The sequence below is a fragment of the Hylobates moloch genome, unplaced genomic scaffold (genome assembly GCF_009828535.3).
Source record: "Hylobates moloch isolate HMO894 unplaced genomic scaffold, HMol_V3 SCAFFOLD_22, whole genome shotgun sequence".
Taxonomy (NCBI): domain Eukaryota; kingdom Metazoa; phylum Chordata; class Mammalia; order Primates; family Hylobatidae; genus Hylobates; species Hylobates moloch.
The window spans coordinates 35,104,892-35,122,992 of NW_026652297.1; the positions used below are offsets into that span (position 1 = coordinate 35,104,892).

The window sequence follows — 18,101 nt, forward strand, 5'->3', positions numbered from 1 at the left end:
CTCCTTAAGTGCTGAGATTCCAAATGTGAGCCACCATACCACTTTAAACTCCCTAAAGGGAGGGTCCTTATCTGCAACTCCCACAGCCACCCCCACCCTATCCCCAGCAGCACTTAAACCAAGTATAAAGAATGTCTGTGGGGAGTGGGAAGAAACAGTTAAGCAAATACTGTAGTTGGAAACTGTTACCGGTGCAAGACAGGAGCAGCAGGCTGGGACGGAGAATTCCTGGGAGTAAGAAGTGGGGAAGAACCCACTGATACGTGGAGTTCCACATTTATACCTTTGTAGCAGTCAAATCTAAGAGTTTAACACGGTGGCTCCACATTGTAATCCCATCAGTTTGGGAGGCCAAAAGCGGGAGGATCACTTGAGGCCAGGAGTTGGAGATCAGCCTGAGCAACAAAGTGAGGCTCTCATTTTTCTAAAAAAAAAAAAAAAAAAACAAACAAAACCAGAAGCTTAAACGATTGAGTATTGGAAAAGCTTTCTAAGGCCCTGGAAAAATAGAAGTTTCCTTAATAATAATGTTAGCTTCCATGTATTGTAAACCTAAACGAAGCAAGAATAAATGCTGGGTGCTCTATATGGCTCTATCAACCTATAATCACCTCGAAAACTAGGAGACACATTCAGCTGCTCCCATTTCACGGATGAGGAAACAAGTACGCAATCCTGAAGGTGGTGCAAAGCCCAGGCCCCCTTTCTTTTTCAAGCGTGCTTCCAGCCTCTGAAGTTCCTCCGTACGGGACCCCCAGCTCTGCCTGCAATAAGGAATATTCACTTTGCCAACAAATATGTATTGAGTGCCTACTATATACCCGTTAGCCCGTTTAAATAGCCGTGGGATTAAAAAGATAAATAGGGCAGGATTTTTTTTTTTTTTTTAATTACAGGAAGGAGCTTTCTGAAGGGTGAGGGAGAGGCCAGGTAAACAATCCAGAACAGTCTGGTGAGAGCTGGGAGAGGAGTTGGGGGCCGCGGGACGCCCAGGAAGCGAAGCGGGGAAGCCTCCGGGCGCGTCGCAGGACCCGCGCTGGAGATGGGTTTGAAGCCCTGTCCTGAAAAAGCCGGCCCGGAGTGGGCTGTCCCCGGTGTCCCTCGAGTTCTCATCCTGTCATTCAAGCAGCAGGGGAAGAACCGGGTCTGGCTCGGGAAGGGTGGGCTTAGGGCGAGGGGTGCAAATCCCTCGGTAAAAACCGGCAAACAAAAGTCGCACACAACCCAGCTCCCGGTCCTGGCCCCGGCGGGGCAGGGTCCCCGAAGTCCCGGGGCGCGCAGACGCCGGGGCCCCCGGGGGCCGAGGGAACGGCGGGACCCGACCTCCCTGCCCTCGGCCTCCCAGGCCCTCGCCCTCCGACCAGCCGCCGAGTCGGGGGCTGGGGTCGCCGCTTCCGCCCGCGGCCCGGTGCCCCTCCCTGGCGCGCGCCATCCGGCTGCCGGCCCCTCCTCCCGCGGGGGGCTCCGTCCCGCGCCCCGTCCCTCTGGGCTGCAGTCGGCAGCCCACGTCCAGGGAGGGCGGAGGGAGGAGGAGAGGCGCGGAGAGGAGGGAGGGGAGAGGGGAGGGAGGAAGGCGAGAGAAAGGGAGCTGCTTCCATCCAGGACTTCCCAGAGCCTGCCTGGAGCGCGCACTCAGCGGCTCTCGGGTCCCAGCGTCCCAGCCGCGGCCCGCGCCCCTCCGCCCCGCTCCTCCTCCTCCTCTTCCTCCTCCTCCTCCTCCTCCTCCTCCTCTCTAGGCACCCCCGTCCCCTCCTTCCAGCGGCTGCAGCCCCCAGCCCCAACTCTCCGCGCTTACTCCTGAGACGCCGCTCCTCGCCCCATCCTTTGCTTCCTTCCTTCCTTCTTCCTTCCTCCCCTGGCTCCCGCCCTCCCTCTCCAGGTCGCCCTCCCGGGGCCCGATTGTCTCGGTGCCCCGCTCCCGGCCCGCGCCCTGCCCCGTCTCTCCCTTGCACTTCCTGAGTCGCCCGCCGCCACCGTCGTAGACTCGCCGCGGGAGCCCCAGTCCAGCCCAGCCCGAGCCCGACAGCCACTGCCCCGGCTCCAGCTCCAGCCCCGCAGCTCGCGGCGCCCGCCCGAGGGAGCCCCGGCGCCCGGGGAAGGCTACAGTGGGCGAGCGCGCCCTCGCCCAGCCCCGCGCCCCAGCCCTGCCCGGCCCGGCGAGGAAGGACCGGGAAGATGAACAACGGCAGCAAAGCCGAGAAGGAGAACACCCTGAGCGAGGCCAACCTTCAGGAGGAGGAGGTACTGGGCGGCTCGGTGCGGTGGTGGGGGCGACCCGGGACCCAGTGCGGGCGGCCGGCGGGGCGCGGGCGCGGGCCCGGGGCGCGGCGGTGGAAGGTTCAGGCATGGCCCGTGCCCCGGACGCAGCCCTGCAGTGTGGCCTGGGGAGGGTGGATCTCGGGAGCGTGTGTTTTTGTGTCCACGCGCGTCTGCGGGCCCCAAATTGCGTAACTCCAAGGACTTTTCGGAGACTTTTGTAAGTATAATGCTCAGCTTTGTTTGCCCGGGATTTAAAAGTGGAACCGAGAGCTGACTCCTGGGTGACCTCAGATGATCGGGACTCGGAGGGTCAGGACTTAGGGCTGGGGCTGGAAATTATGTGTGGATTCGGGGGGGGGGGGGCAATTTAAGGAAGAAACTCGGGGAAAAGTTCTAGTTAAAAGATACCTCTGTTCCCTGCCCCCTCCCTTTCCGTGTTAAAAGTTCTTGGTGAAATATCTTTCTAGCCGAGGTTTTTTGGATTAATAGATAACTCATCAGCCACATTCTTCTCTGCTGAGTCAAAGACCCCGAACCTGGGCGGTGAACGCTTGTGATTTTAGGGGCCGTGCAGCTGAGGGGAGCAGAATAAGAGGGTTAAAAACGCAGCAATTCACCGAATGCTCATCGGGAGTATTTTCATAGGACTTTGACTTCTGAGCATGCATTTTAGGTGGTGCGTCCGTAATCACGATGAAAGTTTTGTGACTGCGGAGCGTTCTTTCGGTGGAAACAGAATTGAGTAGATGTGGTCAGAAGGGGAGTCGGACTCAGGAACAAACGTTTCAGAATTCAGTAGGATATTTGTGATATCCTACCAAATGACTCTGCTTTTGCAGGTACATTATCTGGAGTCCAAGAAATTATTTCTGGCGTACTTTTTAACATCCCACACAGTTGAGTTCTTAAACATTCTAGAGGAACTTGAGAGTGTGTGTAGATGCAGGAAAGTGCACGTCTCAATATGACCCGAAAAGATTCACACAGGTACTGCATCCTGATATAGGTGAACACAGAAGGTAAACGGATTCTAAAGCGTCAGGATGTTGAGATCATTGTTGAGACACTGTTGTGTGCAAACTTCAATTCTGATAGTGAAACCAAAATTGCAGAGGAATTCATTAATACATACAACTTCTCTGCACATTGTCCACTTGGAAAATGGTAACTATTTAGGTGGAGAAGATAGAGGAGCGAGACTATGCCAAACAATGCAAAATAAATAGGAGATTTTACTCGTCACCCAGTTGTGTGGTAGTGAAAACCTAGATGAATGGCCGTCAGCCAAAAATTGCTTTTTCACCCGAGGACGTTTTCTATTTTATTATAAAAGACTATTTGAAGAGTTGTTTACTTGGATGTTTTCTAATTACAATTGTAGGAATGCTACTGGCATTTCTTTTTTCAAAGCGATGGAGAGTTGAATGGTATGTTCTGATTTTTTTTCTTGAACTTTACTGGCTGCTTTGCTATTTATTTTCCCTACCACTTAAAAAAATTTAAAAATAATGACAAGTTTGCTTTTTTAGGAATTACTATATTTAACTAATTCACTTACCATATCAAGATAATCGTCGCTTCAGAAGTCTTTCTATTTCAGCTAGATATGCAATCTGTTTGCTTCTGTATGAAACCATCTTTCGTTATTCACCCAGTTGAGAAAACTTTTTTTTTTTCCTTTTGGTAGGTAGCAAAAGAGGTTCAATGTCCTAAAAATCATACCCACTTAAAATTAAGTATAGAAAAGTCATATTTTTCCACTTGACCCATCTTAACAGCTGCCAGGACCGAGGGATTGCCTGCCCTGTTCCTGGACGTTCCTCCGTCCTTGTGAGGTTGTGTATAATAATCGCCGTATAATCGCGGGCCATTGCAGTACAGTTGCTGCCTCTTACTTGTCCTGTTATCTGACAGTGTTCCTTTTCAGGTAGGAATGGCATGTGGCTCTAGAAAGTATCGGTCTTTTTAGCAAAACACATGTTATGTAAAAAGTAAGGGGACAGGTAGGAAGATTTCAGAACCCAAGTTGTCCAAGAGATGTCGTGTACAAAACAGTTAAGACCGTGAAGAGAGGGGGGTTTATAATGTCAGAAATTGAGGAAAAGAAACTAAGGTGGCCTGAATGAGCCAGGTAATTTTGCCTTAATTTCCTATCTTTGGTTTATATTTTGTTCTTGAGAAACTCTTAACCTCTTTTTTGTTTTTTTCTTTCTAACCCTGAAAGCCACAAGTAAAATAAATAGAGTATTTGGTGAGTGCCATTAATGTGCCTGGCATTACACGAAACCACTACACAGACCCTTTTCCTGCCCACCCATTGTATCACCAACTTGCTCTTAAACACATTTAAAAACCTTGGCAGTGGACTCCGGTAAACAGAACACACACATACAACATATATATGTACACATAATGACAAGAGAGGAAAAATGTGTTTTGTTGTAATTTCTGGTGGCCATTGAACTGACATGGAAAAATGAGTCCAATCATCATTAAGGGAAAATAGTTTATTAAACAGATCATGAGGGTGGTTTGGGCTTTCTCCACATTGTAGAATCCAAGTTTGTTTTTTTCTGTGTTTCTAGTTTCAAAACGAATTCCTTTTATAAATCAGTGTATTTTAGCTTCTTTTGAGGATTTCTAATGCTTACCCTGAAATAATTATGCTGAAATGCCTCTTTGGTTCTAATTGTATAGAATGAACAGTTCAGGATCTAGGAGAATTTTTCAGCTTTTTAAGGGTTGGAAGTTTTTGAGAACTTAGGCAGAACATGTATTAATACTTCTACTTTGGGTAGCATTGAAAACTTTGAGGAAAAATAATTTAGGATTTGGCTAGCCAGTTGTGTAAGAGAGATGATACATTTAACTTTCCGGTTTTTAATGTGTTATTACATTAAATATGTGTTTATACGTGTGTGTTCCCTAAGCAAGTTGTCCTGTAAAGACTAACCAGTTGTCAAAATCTCACTGAGATTTATAAGGTTTATATATGTTTAGAGTATCATATCATTTCTTATATTTTACAACTGATAAAATGATTCCTAGAATTTCTCTAATTGTGCAATCAGACTTTATAAAAATTGATATATAATAGATCCATAATTATTTGTCTTACCTAATCAGTTATAATTTATGAGTTTAAAGTATTTTCAAATATATCAAGACCTTTTCTGTCTTACAGCTAGAAGTAACTTATTTGTTGGTCACTGAATTTTCAAAATAGAAATTTAGATTAAATATGTGATTTGGTTTTTATTTCTACTTTTATCCATGTCATTGAGTACTTTTCAGGCAGATTATAAAACATCTTTAAAAGGCCTTTTATTATATTGAAGCACTGGTGTTAATTTCTCCTTAAATTGCTTTGAATTGACTTGTACTTATAGTAAAACTAAAAAAGCAAAAAACGTGGAAGTGTTGGAATATTGATCAAAAAGATGTGCAGAAATCATATAAAGTCAGTTCTTCCGAGGTTAATACAAACCTTTACTTTGCATTCCTTCTTTTAAAGCGCTAATTTTGCCAAAATGTTGGGGTTGTAAAGAAAATTACTTCTTACAGTTGCTACAGAGAGGGTAATGTCAGTTTGATGTGGCAACCTCAAATTTTCATTGAGCATTAAAGTCAATCTACATTATGACTTCAGGAAGGTACAGAATGGTTTTATACGTTTAAGCAAGATTGGGGATCTCTGTTATTCCATGTCCAATCCAATGCAATAAACACGTATTTCAATTGTAGAATAGGATTTGGTGACAACTGGTGCTCCATGACCCCTGCCAATATGGCATGCACTTTTGAGTTATTTTTCCAGTAGCGGTTTAAACATTTCCCTGATAAACCCTTGTGTGCATCTGCAGTCTTCTTCATTTCCAGTGGCATTTAGTTTTCAGATGGGTAGTTTGGAAGGGGTGGAAGCTCTTTTCTGGAGATGCTTTCACATGATTTTCGTAGGTTCATATTAATTTTTGCTTTAAGGATAAAAGTGTTCAGTGCTGGTGACAAGGCAGTGAAGTGGGTAGTTTTGTGCAGAGCAGTGGTGATGTAAATTAGTGTAGCTTTTCAGAAAGCAGTGACACTATCAGAATGTGTTCAGGCCCTTTGATTTAGTACCTTTATTTTTAGAAATTTACCCTAAGAAAACGGTATCATAAAGATTTATATATAGGAATGATTTTTGCGGAGTGACTTATGACAGTGACAATTCAGAGGCACTCTGTATCTATCATGGGAAATTGCTAACTAAATCGTTGTATAATTCTAGAAGGGGAATATTATGCAGCCACTAAAGGCTCCGTTTTTCAAGAGAAAAATACATGGATTATAAAATATGTATTATATGTAAATACATATTTATTATGTATTATACATATGTGGTTATATACTATTCTCTGTGTTCTGGAGGTCAGAAACCTGAAGTCAAGGTGTTGGCAGGGCCACCGTGCTCTCTGAAGGCTGGAGAGGAGAACCTGTCCTTACCTCTTTGAGCTTCAGTGGCTCCAGACATTCTGAAGTCTATATTTTTATTCTCATGTTGTAATATGAAATGAAAAGAACTGATTTTAAAGTTTTATCCTATGTGATGCCAGTTCTCAAATAAATGTATATTCATTCATAAAACCAAACATTAATAAAATGTATCTGATTGGTGGATTACAGATCATTGCTATTTACTTTCTGATGCTTTTCGGTGTTTTTTTCGAAAATGACCATGTGAACAAAATTTCAATGTCTTTTTGCTTTGAGGGTTTCCTTGAATCGTGATATTCACAAAACTTAGGTTGGTCACATTTAGTTTTACTCACAAGCCTAGCGGTGAGAATCAGGTCTGCCTTGTTCCTCAGACATAGTCTTTCTTAGTACTATTAGTATTTCTCTTACTCATTCCCTTACCTTGATTGTGTTAGTGATCTTCAGCTGCTCTCCCGTTCTGATGCTCTTCCGGAGTCCATCCTCACACCATACTGCTGGGCCCTCCAATGCCCCAAATCCTTCAGTGCTACTTGGTACTCCACAAAGTCAAGTGCGCACATGGCGTTCGGGGTTGCCCTCACCTACCTGTATACTGTGATCCCTTTGCTTCAGCCTAGGTCTTCCTCCTCTGTTCTCTTGATCTAGTCAGAGCTGCTTTCAAGCCAGGATTCAAGTTTTCCAGCCTACATTTTTGCAAGATCCCCCTCACCTGAATGTCCCATCCCATAGAGATGATTTTTCCTTAGAATTTCAGTAAAAGTTACTTTCTGTTATGTCCATTTAACTCCTGGTTATTATTTTTTCAGCTATTTACTTTGTATGGGTCTATGCCATTTTACAGTATTCCCAATATTCAACACCTACCCCAGCACCAGGTAAATCTCCTCTGCACACATCCACACTTACATATATACATGTATATAATTCTTTGTAAATATATGTGAAATAGCCTTATTGGTGAGGTTGGTGATTATGAGTTTGTATAGGTAATAAGAAGCAGCCACTCGTTTAATATTGAGGATCCCTTCTGCGCTCTGCACTGGGGAATTAGAGAAGGCGTGGATGGATCGGCTGGAAAATTACTTCCATCCCTTTGTCATCAGGAACCTCCATTTGCGAGCACAGGTGAGCCTGCCTGGTCCATCAGATAGCCACTGTTGGTGTGGGACTGCTTGTCCCAAGGTGCGTTTGGGTTTTCACCATTAGAATTTGGTTTCTGCTGTGGAATTCCATTTGACCTTTTGGACGAGGGCTTCCAGAAGCCTTGGTTAGGTGGAAGAGCACGGACTCCCTGTGTTCCCAAACAAGCCTGCTCTGTGTGACAGCCACTTTGGAATGTTTGTGTTCAGTTTCATTTGGCACCTTAGTGTCTGCCTGGGGGTAGGGGAAAGGGAATGCAAATGTTCCTCTTGAACAGTGCTTGCTTTGGTCAAAGAAAAAAACTTAGGAAGGAATGAGGAGAATGAACCTTAATAGCTGGTGCAGAAGTGGCTGCATAGCTCAGTGGGCTTGAGGCCATCTGGGACCAGGTATTTAAAATGGATGCTATGTTGGTATGAAGATGTCAGTTCCACGCCCCTGGTGGGGATGAGCTTATTTGTCATATGGGGATAACTCCTCGCACTCACATCCCTAAAGTGTACCAGGAGGATATTTTAAACAATTTTATTGCATTGTATTGTCTATGTTTGGGGGTGGAGATGGGAGGTCCTTGATATTATCCTTGAGTATTTACTATGTGCCAAGCACTCTTCATATATTATTTCAGCCTCACAACAAGCTGATGGAGGGATTATGATGATTGTGCTTCTTTGATGGGGAAGTGGCTGAAGCACTGAAAAGCTATGGAGCCAGGGTCTTCATGTGCAGATTCTAGAGATGGCAGTTCCTGTCTTAAAGTTGCTCACAGTTTAATGGTGATGCCCCTGTATAAACAAACAGGTATAACCACGCCCGGGGTTAAAGTAGAGGTAATTGAGTAGAGCACAGCCCAACCTGCAAGGAAGGGATGGAGCTGTGTCACAGAAAGCTTTAAAGAAGTTTAAAGAGTCTGTTCTTTAAAGATGACATATGAGCTAAATCTCAGTTAAGATTTTGACTGATGAGAAAAGGGTTCAGACAGTGGGGAAGAGATGGGCTAGGCAAGGAATTCGCTCTGTGAATGAACAGAGGTTTCAAAAGACCCTTTTGGGGAAGAGCAAGCAAGGCATGGCAGGAGAGAAGAAGGGGAAGGAAGAATGAAACCGGGGAGGGCGCACTGGCCCACAGTGGGTGGAGGAGCTGCCTCTGCATTAGGGAATTGGACTCTGTCCTCTGATGGGGCACTGGGGTGGATGTGCCCCAGAAGGCAGCAATCTAGGACGTCCCAATGGGCACGGGGAGGATGTGGCGAATTTTGGAAAAGTTGTTGAGAACCATTCTTGCAGTGAGGTTTCTGCTGCAAGAGTCCTGGTCTCAAAGTGAGGCAGCAGCCTGGCAGTGGCAGCTGAGGCAGAGATGCCAGGTGTTCAGGGCCTAGATAACTGTCAGATGTGTGGGAGAGAAGGAGAGGAGACAGCCTAGCAGCCTCTTGGGTTTCTCCTTCGGGTGACTAGCTAAGTGACGGTTGTATTTGTAGGAATAGAAGATAGAGATGTGGAAAGGGTAAGAAAAGAAGGTACCTAGGAGATGAAGATGTTATTGAGTCTGGGGTACAGAGGAGAGGTCTGATCTTGAAATGCAATTTTCAGAACAATTCAAGAACATAGAGCTGATAATTGAAAGCGTGCATACTGGGAGTGAGTGCCCAGAAAATGGAATTCCTACTTTCTAGGAACCCTTGTGAGGGTTAGCAAGGAAAGAGATATAAAATTTAGTGAAAATTTGGAGTCATGTTAAAAAGTGGGAAGGGGAGAGAATTGAAAATAATCAGGAAAAATGGAAACTTAAAAAAATTTAGGAACATAAAAATGTATTACATATAATCTGCCTGTTTTTAAAGGGTTTATAGTATACTTAGCCATTGGAAAGCCTGAGGGGGAGCTTAGAAAAATCTGGTATATAGTCTTTCTCATATACTTTTTTTTGCTTTGATCAAAACTCAGGAACCTGTTTATAAAGCTCCCAAACTTGCCATTAATTCCCAGGCTTTTACTTCTCCAACTCTTCATTTGCCAACCCTGCACCTAAAAGGAAAGATCAAGCTACCATAAAATCTGGAGAGGCGTGAGTTTTTTTACAGGATAAAATTTCTAAGTTGCTTTTATCTTTTTTGACTTTATTGGGGAAAAGGAAGAGTAGGATGAGCCTTTGGCCAGCAGCCCAAAGACATCTAATCTGTGGGTCATATTTTCATTTTCTTCTTTTTTTTTTTTCTTTGAGACACGGAGTCTTGCGCTGTCACTCAGCCTGGAGTGCAGTGGCACCATCTCACTGCAACCTCCACTGCCTGAGTTCAAGCAATTCTGCTGCCTCAGCCCCCCCAAGTAGCTGGGACTACAGGCGCATGCCACCACACCCGGCTAATTTTTGTGTTTTTAGTAGAGACAGGTTTCACCGTGTTGGTCAGGTTGGTCTCAAACTCTTGACCTCAGGTGATCCACCCGCCTCGGCCTCCCAAAGTGCTGGGATTACAGGCATGAGCCACCATGCCCGGCCATATTTTCATTTTATTCAATTTATACTTTAAAAGTTTGCTGCCTTTTTCAGCCCAGCTAAGTGTCAGCTCAAAGTAGTCCAAGAACTTAAAAAGAAAACAACTTGCATTTGTATTTCTCTTAGGTTTTAACTCTACTGCACCTATTATGGTGCATATTGTGTAAATGCTAAAGAGAAAAAGGAAATGGTACTAATAAATGCCAGTCACACCAGGAAGATGGATTCAAATTCCAGGTTGTAATACAGTATTGTTACACAAATTTAAAATGCAAAAGGAATGCTTAGGCAGTTCCATTCTGTCAGCCTTTACGGTTTTGCAAAGGTAGGAGACATCTGAGAATCTCCAAAATGAGGTCTGGATCACCAACTTCTGCAAATTAAGTTATAGGACAACTTTACTTTTAATTAACTTTTATTTCTCATGGGTTGATTTTTTTGTGTCGTTCCTCTTGATTTTCCCAGATCCTCGTGTCACCAGGGTAGATAGGCTGGCAGTGGCCAGCGTCGTTCTAAGAGAAATCCTAAAGACTACTCAATTTTTTTTTTTCTTGAATCCGCAGGATCCTGTTTTGTGAAAATTCCTCTTACGCCCACCTATAGGATAGACAGTGGAGGCCCCCCTGGGAGAAAGTGTACACAGAAAGTGCTATCTAATTACAGAAGTAGCAGAATTTCCTTTGTGCTCAGAGGGGAAGTGCTACAAAAGTGTAATTACTTTACCCAGCATGTGTGATTTACGGGACCTAAAATGTGTGAGTTTCCAAAGAGGCATCTGTTTTTAAATACAGTATCCCTCCCAGCCAGGCAGGATGTGTTTGGGGAGGTGGGAGTGAGGACGTGTACTTCCGTCCTGCGCCTGCTGCAGGATGCCTGGTGACGGGGGACTGAAACCACTGGTACTTGCTGCCCCTCAGGGTCTTGCTTATCTGAGTAGAAGGAAGAAAATCAGCAAAGGGCTGGAATCTAGTCAGCTACTCCCAGACCGGATCATCCACTGCTCTCCTCTTACCTTCCCAAGCCGAATTCTTTATCTAGGACCTCCAAGACTTCCCAGTAATAAGCAAAAGAATTGTCAGAGTGAACCCTGAGACAATTTTTAAAATTTATTTTTCTTTCTTTCTTTTTTTAACCTGTTTTTATTTGAGATGGAGTCTTGTGGTGTTGCCCAGGCTGGTCTTAAAACTCCTGGGTTCAAGCGATCCTCCCGCCTCGGCCTCCCAAAGTGCTGGAATTATAGACGAGACCATTTTTGTTGCGCAAATTTTCTTTTCAATCTCACTTTTCCTAATATGCATAAGAAAATCAGTGGGAGAATTGAAGATCAGGTACAGTGGCTGGTCCAGGTGGCCCACACTTAGCACTTCATGAGGCTAGCACTTTAGGAGGCTGAGGCAGACAGATCAGTTGAGCCCAGGAGTTGGAGACCAGCCTGGGCAACACGGCAAAACCTCATCTCTACAAAAAAATTAGCCAGGCGTGGTGGCGTGTGCCTGTAGTCCCAGCTACTTAGGAGGCTGAGGTGGGAGAATTGCCTGAGCTCGGGAGTTCGAGGCTGCTGTGAGCCATGATCGCACCAGTGCACTCCAGCCTGGACAGAGTGAGACTCTGTCTCAAAAAAAAAAAAAAAAAAGACCAGGTGCATATCCAGATGTAATCAAACCTGTAAAAGCACTTAATGGATTTTGCATATTAATGGATTGATTAAACATTAATGGAGCTGGTGTCTACTCTGCTTTTAACATTGCTCTTCAACAAACCATATGAAGTGTTGCCATCCCATGTTTTGGGATAAGAAAGCTGAGGCTCTGAGAGATTAAGTAATTGGTCTGAGGTTTTACAGCTGGTGGATAGGAGCTTAAAATTCTCCAGTGGCATATGAGGTTCATGTGATCCGGGCCCTGCTGGTTTCTCTGACCTCATCTGCCAAGAATCACAGCCTCATACATTATGCTCCAGCTGCCTGGGCTTTCGTTAGGTGTCTCCAACTTGCCAAACTTGTTCCTGCCTCAGGGCCTTTGTGCAAGTCATTCTGTATGCCCGGAAAGCCCTACACTTAGACGTTATCAGCCTCATCCTTGCCATTCATTTAGATCTCAATTCAGATGTCACCCTAGAGTGACCTTTGACCTCCAAGTTTAAAGGAGCCCTATATTCCCAACATTTTCCAAATAGTACTTCTTACCTCCTGACATTGCCTTATATGCGTATTGTATGGATCTGGTACCCTTGGAATGTAACTCCCTGGCAGCAGAGACTGCCTGTCTTGTTTAACACTGTACAAACCTCAGATGCCATGCCTAGGACAATGCCCAGAACTGTCCAATAAGTTTGTTTTTTGTGAATTGACTAGAATGTAAATCTGCTTGACAAACCCCAAAGCCTGTCTGATACACTGTATCATCATAAACCTTTTTCAGCAGTTTTCAGGTTAAACTTTATATTTCTGCCTTGAAGATGATCATTTCTGGTCCTCATCCCCACTTTATTACATACAAAACCACGGTTGTCATCTCACACCCTTTTAAGCTGGAAATGTTCAGACGGTAAGTGATAAGAGCCCTTGTGGGGGTATGCAGCAGCTTTTCCCACATAAACGAATCCTTCCCTTTTGTCCACTTAGAATGAGAAACCTACTAATTCCACAGAACCAGGAGAGGGATGTGGGCCTGGCATGTAGGGAATGCATAAGTACAAGTAGGGCAAGGTGAATTTGATTCCTGTTTTGCAGATGTGACTGTTAGGTTGTTACGGTTAGTGTTAATAACCCAGGTGGAATTGATTTGGAGATAGATTTACCACTTCTGATCCTTTGATTGGGTCTAGCCTCCAGCTCAATATACCTTCCTCAGTTTGCCTACAAGAAGAAAAAGATCTGAAGCTCAGCCTAATGCTGGCTTTAGCCAGAAGAATCCAGCCTTTAAGCCATCTATATGTGTAGCCATGAAGGACCTTCTAATCTGCCTTGTGAGCCCTTATGGGGCCACCTCACAGCCACAGTTTATGCCCACGTGTCAGCCTCACAGACTCAGGAGCAGTTTCTATTCATTGTAAAACAGACCAGATGACATTTCAGGATGAAAGAAATGTAAGTCATCATTACATAGGGCATCAGGCTAACAAGTCACCTGTTAGTTGAGCAGACTAGTTAGTGCATTGATGAAAATGCAGACCATTGGATTATCCTCATTTATAGCATTTATGTCACACTTGATCTTCAACAAACTTGGTTAACTTAACCATCATCCATTACCTGATAGTCTTAGAACCAATAGTATATAAATCCTTATAGAAGTTATTTCTTTACCAATCAATTCATGAGTATTCTTTTTTTTCTCATTATCTCATTGTCTCTTTGTTTCTAAGGGACCTAGGACAAGCCACTGAAGCTGCTTGTCTTTGACAAGTCATTTTAACCTGTTTCCTTAACTAAAAGGTAGGGATTGTATAGACAACGCCTGTTGTGCATTAAAAGAACCATAAATCTCATTTTTCCACTTTCATTCCACTTTCCATTTCCCCATTGTGATGCAGAAAGCTGCCGTGGCATGCCAAGACACATCCAGGGTGGGCTGTTTGGGGGGAATGGTTTTAATTTTAAGCCTTTTAAGTGAAAACCCTTAGACCTTGCCGCTGTTTTGTTAAATTACAATTCTAACAAAATAAGGAAAAATTAGTGAAGCACTAGACTTTGGAAACTCTTTCCTGGATATTTGAAATGATTTTCTTAAGACTGCTTTTCTTACCTGAAATTGTTTTGTTTTTTCCTAAGCAAATGAGTGCCTCTCCTTGAGAACTGGGTGGGAGTCTCTGGGTGTGAGAGAACAGCAGGAAATGACCCTTTCTAAACAAAAGGACTCTTTAAGGCCTATCCTGAGTCTTTGTGTTTTGAGGAGGGGTTATGCAGAAAACCAGAGCTAGGAAATGAATCTCTGCATTAGCCATTCTAATGGGGGAAGGGAGAATGGAGAACATTCTCTCCCTGCATGCCCTCCCAAGTATCTAATGCCAGGGAACACTTGCTGTGAGATCCAAAGAAGTGCAAAAAAGACCCTGGAGCTGAGGTGGTGGTTCTTCAGGAGTGCGTGGCTTCAAGTCCCCTAGAGGAAAGAAAGAACCAGGTTGGGCAGAATGATACCCAATGTGACGTTCAGCTTTAACCTGGGCTTTCAGAATTTGCTTGAAAAAGCTCATGATCAACAGAATGCAGAAATACATACAAAATGAGGAAAGTATGAGAGGGGTTTTGTAGGATCTATTTGTCATATATATTTTTTTTCTCAAGACGGAGTCTCGTACTGTCACCCAGGCTGGAGTGCAGTGGTGTGATCTCAGCTCACTATAACCTCTGCCTCCTGGGTTTAAGTGATTCTCCTGACTCAGCCTCCGGATTAGCTGGAATTACAGGTGCCTGCCACCATGCCCGGCTAATTTTTTTTATTTTTAGTAGAGACGAGGTTTCACTGTGTTGGCCAGGCTGGTCTCGAACTCTGCTGATCTCAAGTGATCCGCCCGCCTCGGCCTCCCAAAGTGCTGAGATTACAGTGCCTGGCCCGTATATATGTTTATGATCGATTTATCATATATGTCTTTATGATTTGCTAATAAATACCCAGTAAATAAAGATTTGAATTACTGTGTTAATGAGAAAATGAACTTTGAGGAATGCAAGTCCTTTTAAATGATCAGGTCCAGAGGGACTTTAAAATGAGAACACAGTCACGTCCTACTCCCCCCTTGAGCTACATATTCACCTCTCTGTATTCACTGCTTGCTGTTGCTACAGGTAGCTATAAATTAACCTAATAATGCTGCACTGGACACTGTAACTCACTCTATAGTTTAACAATGTATATAGCCAATCACTAATCAGTATAATTTGTGTAAACCAATGAGAATTCCTGGTAAACAACTTTATATCAGCCCACTCCCTTGTCCCTCCTCTTTTTTTTTTTTGCCTTTAAAAAGCCACTTGTAACTGCTTTTTAATTGGAATGCATATTCAGGGCACCCGTGCCCCCCTGGGTTGCAATCTTCAAGCTTAGCCGAAATAAACTCTACTTACATTAATTTTGCCTCACCTTTTATGTTGCTATCAACTTCTTTTCTCAGTCTAAGCTGAGGAGGGAATTAGTAATCATTGCTGTGCGAGGTAGTGGGCCTGTGATGAAGAAATGTTGAGCCTTGCCCTGCAGTGGAATGTTCCCTCCTCTCCTCAATTCAAAGTGACCATTCATTGTATCAGTATTTGTGCAAGGAGATCCCAAATTTAAAATGCTAGAAAAGGGGACAGGTCTTATCAAAATTATCTTGCCTTTATAAATTCTTGCTGTCTTGGAGCAATGAACTTCTCTGCTCTTCCAGGGACACTGCTGTTTTTTTTTTCAAGGAATATAAATCTCACTAATAATTAGAAACACACGTCTTGTTAAAAATGGTTTTGTGGTTTACTTCGTTTTCAGAACACTTGAAAACGACAAACATCTTTTTTAAGAAAAAGCATTGTTTGTTACACCACCACTGTTTGTAGGCTTTTCATTGTAACTATATTTTTAGAAAGGCTGGCTCATGTGTTTGATGGGGACTGTGTGTTTTGAGGGTAGGGGGCTGGTTTATTTACTCCACAGCACCAGATGCTTTACAGAATTAAAGATAAGGTGAAAGCTGCCACTCAGATCCCATTATGAAAGGGTTTTGTTTATACATTAAAGGCTTGGAAGACTCTTTATCTTAGATATGAGGCCAGCAGTGCAGTATTCAAAAGAGGTGTGATCATTCTAAGTTCCAGAGTTGATAGGGAAAAATTATTCTCACTGAAAATCCCAGTGTCTGAAATGTTGGTAGGTTTTCTTCATTTTTTTTTGTTTGTTTGTTTGTTTTGAGACAGTCTCGCTGTGTCACCCAGGCTGGAGTGCAGTGGTGTGATCTCTTTTCACTGCAGCCTCCGCCTCCCAGTTTGAAGCGATTGTCCTGCCTCCACCTCCCAAGTAGCTGGGACTACAGGCGCCTGCCACCACACCCAGCTAATTTTTGTATTTTTAGTAGAGACGAGGTTTCACTATGTTGGTTAGGCTGGTCTCGAACTCCTGACCTCAGGTGATCCACCTGCCTCAGCCTTCCAAAGTGCTAGGATTACACAACGTGAGTCACCACACCCGGCCGGTTTTCTTCATTTCTTTTTTCTTTTCTTTTCTTTTCTTTTTTTTTTTTTTTTTGAGATGAAGTCTTGCTCTTATTGCCCAGGCTGGAATGAAGGGGTGCGATCTCAGCTCACTGCAACCTCCGCCTCTGGGGTTCAAGCTGTTCTCCTGCTTCAGCCTCCCGAGTAGCTGGAATTACAGGCACACGCCACCACACCTGGCTAGTTTTTTTGTATTTTTAGTAGAGACGGGGGTTTCACCATGTTGGCCAGGCTGGTCTTGAACTCCTGACCTCAAGTGATTCCCCGCCCCCTCCCCAGCCTCCCAAAGTGCTGGGATTACAGGCCTGAGCCTCCATTCCCAGCCCTCATTTTCTTAATACATTGTTTAAACTCCTAATTTGAGAGAGGTTAATGTATAACATTATAACAATTGGTAAGATACCAATTTACAAACATGGAAATATATATTAGATTCATTTAGAGGAGGTTGTATATGGTATACGATTGGCATATGTTTTTCATTCTTAAAGTATCAGTTATTTTCCTGTTATTATCTGTGGTAAAATTGCTTATATTTTTGTTGTTGTTGTTGTTGTTGTTTTGAGACGGAGTCTCGCTCTGTCGCCCAGGCTGGAGTGCAGTGGCGCGATCTCGGCTCACTGCAAGCTCCGCCTCCCGGGTTCACGCCATTCTCCTGCCTCAGCCTCTCCGATTAGCTGGGACTACAGGTGCCCGCCACCACGCCCAGCTAATTTTTTTTTTTGTATTTTTATTAGAGACGGGGTTTCACCGTGGTCTCTATCTCCTGACCTCGTGATCCGCCCGCCTCGGCCTCCCAAAGTGCTGGGATTACAAGCGTGAGCCACCGCGCCTGGCTTGTTGTTGTTGATACAGAGTCTCTCTCTGTCTCTGTCACCCAGGCTGGAATGCAGTGGCGTGATCTCAGCTCACTGTAACCTCTGTCTCCCGGGTTCAAGCGATTCTCCTGCCTCAGCCTCCCAAGTACCTGGGACTACAGGTGCCTGCCATAACACTCAGCTAATTTTTGTATTTTTAGTAGAGATGGGGTTTCACTGTGTTGACCAGGCTGGTCTCAAACTCCTGACCTCAGGTGATCCGCCTGCCTTGGCCTCCCAAAGCACTGGGATTACAGGCATGAGCCACCACGCCCGGCCACATTGCTTGTATTTTTAAAATAAAAGATTAAAAAAAAAATAAGTGTGATCCATTCTCTAAGCTGCTTGCCACCATGCAATATTGAGAGTCAGAAGAATGGTTCTCAGATCCTGTACATTAAGAACTGTTTGTGGCTGGGCGCGGTGGCTCACGCCTGTAATCCCAACACTTTGGGAGGCCGAGGCGGGCGGATCACGAGGTCAGGAGATCGAGACCACGGTGAAACCCCGTCTCTACCAAAAAATACAAAAAAAATTAGCCAGTCTCGGTGGCGGGCGCCTGTAGTCCCAGCTACTCAGGAGGCTGAGGCAGGAGAATGGCGTGAACCCAGGAGGCGGGGCTTGCAGTGAGCCGAGATTGCGGCACTGCACTCCAGCCTGGGCGACAGAACAAGACTCCGCCTCAAAAAAAAAAA

At 44.5% G+C, this 18,101-nt stretch overlaps 1 protein-coding gene across 6 annotated transcripts in view; it reads left to right on the forward strand.

Moving 5' to 3' along the window:
- The first annotated feature begins 1,607 nt into the window (after nt 1-1,607).
- The window catches only part of RBPMS (RNA binding protein, mRNA processing factor), a 182,945-nt gene continuing 166,451 nt past the window's right edge, over nt 1,608-18,101 (forward strand). For 2 of the 6 annotated variants that reach the window (XR_004246247.2, XM_058433317.1), the window contains exon 1: nt 1,611-2,241. Coding sequence is in view for 4 of the 6 variants with exons in the window: in XM_058433317.1 (XP_058289300.1) it covers nt 2,176-2,241 (66 nt within the window). In the remaining 2 variants the exon portion in view is untranslated. Of the gene's footprint in view, nt 2,242-18,101 lie in introns of all 6 variants that reach the window. The other 4 variants (XM_032144480.2, XM_032144484.2, XM_032144481.2 and 1 more) reach the window with 4 other exon arrangements.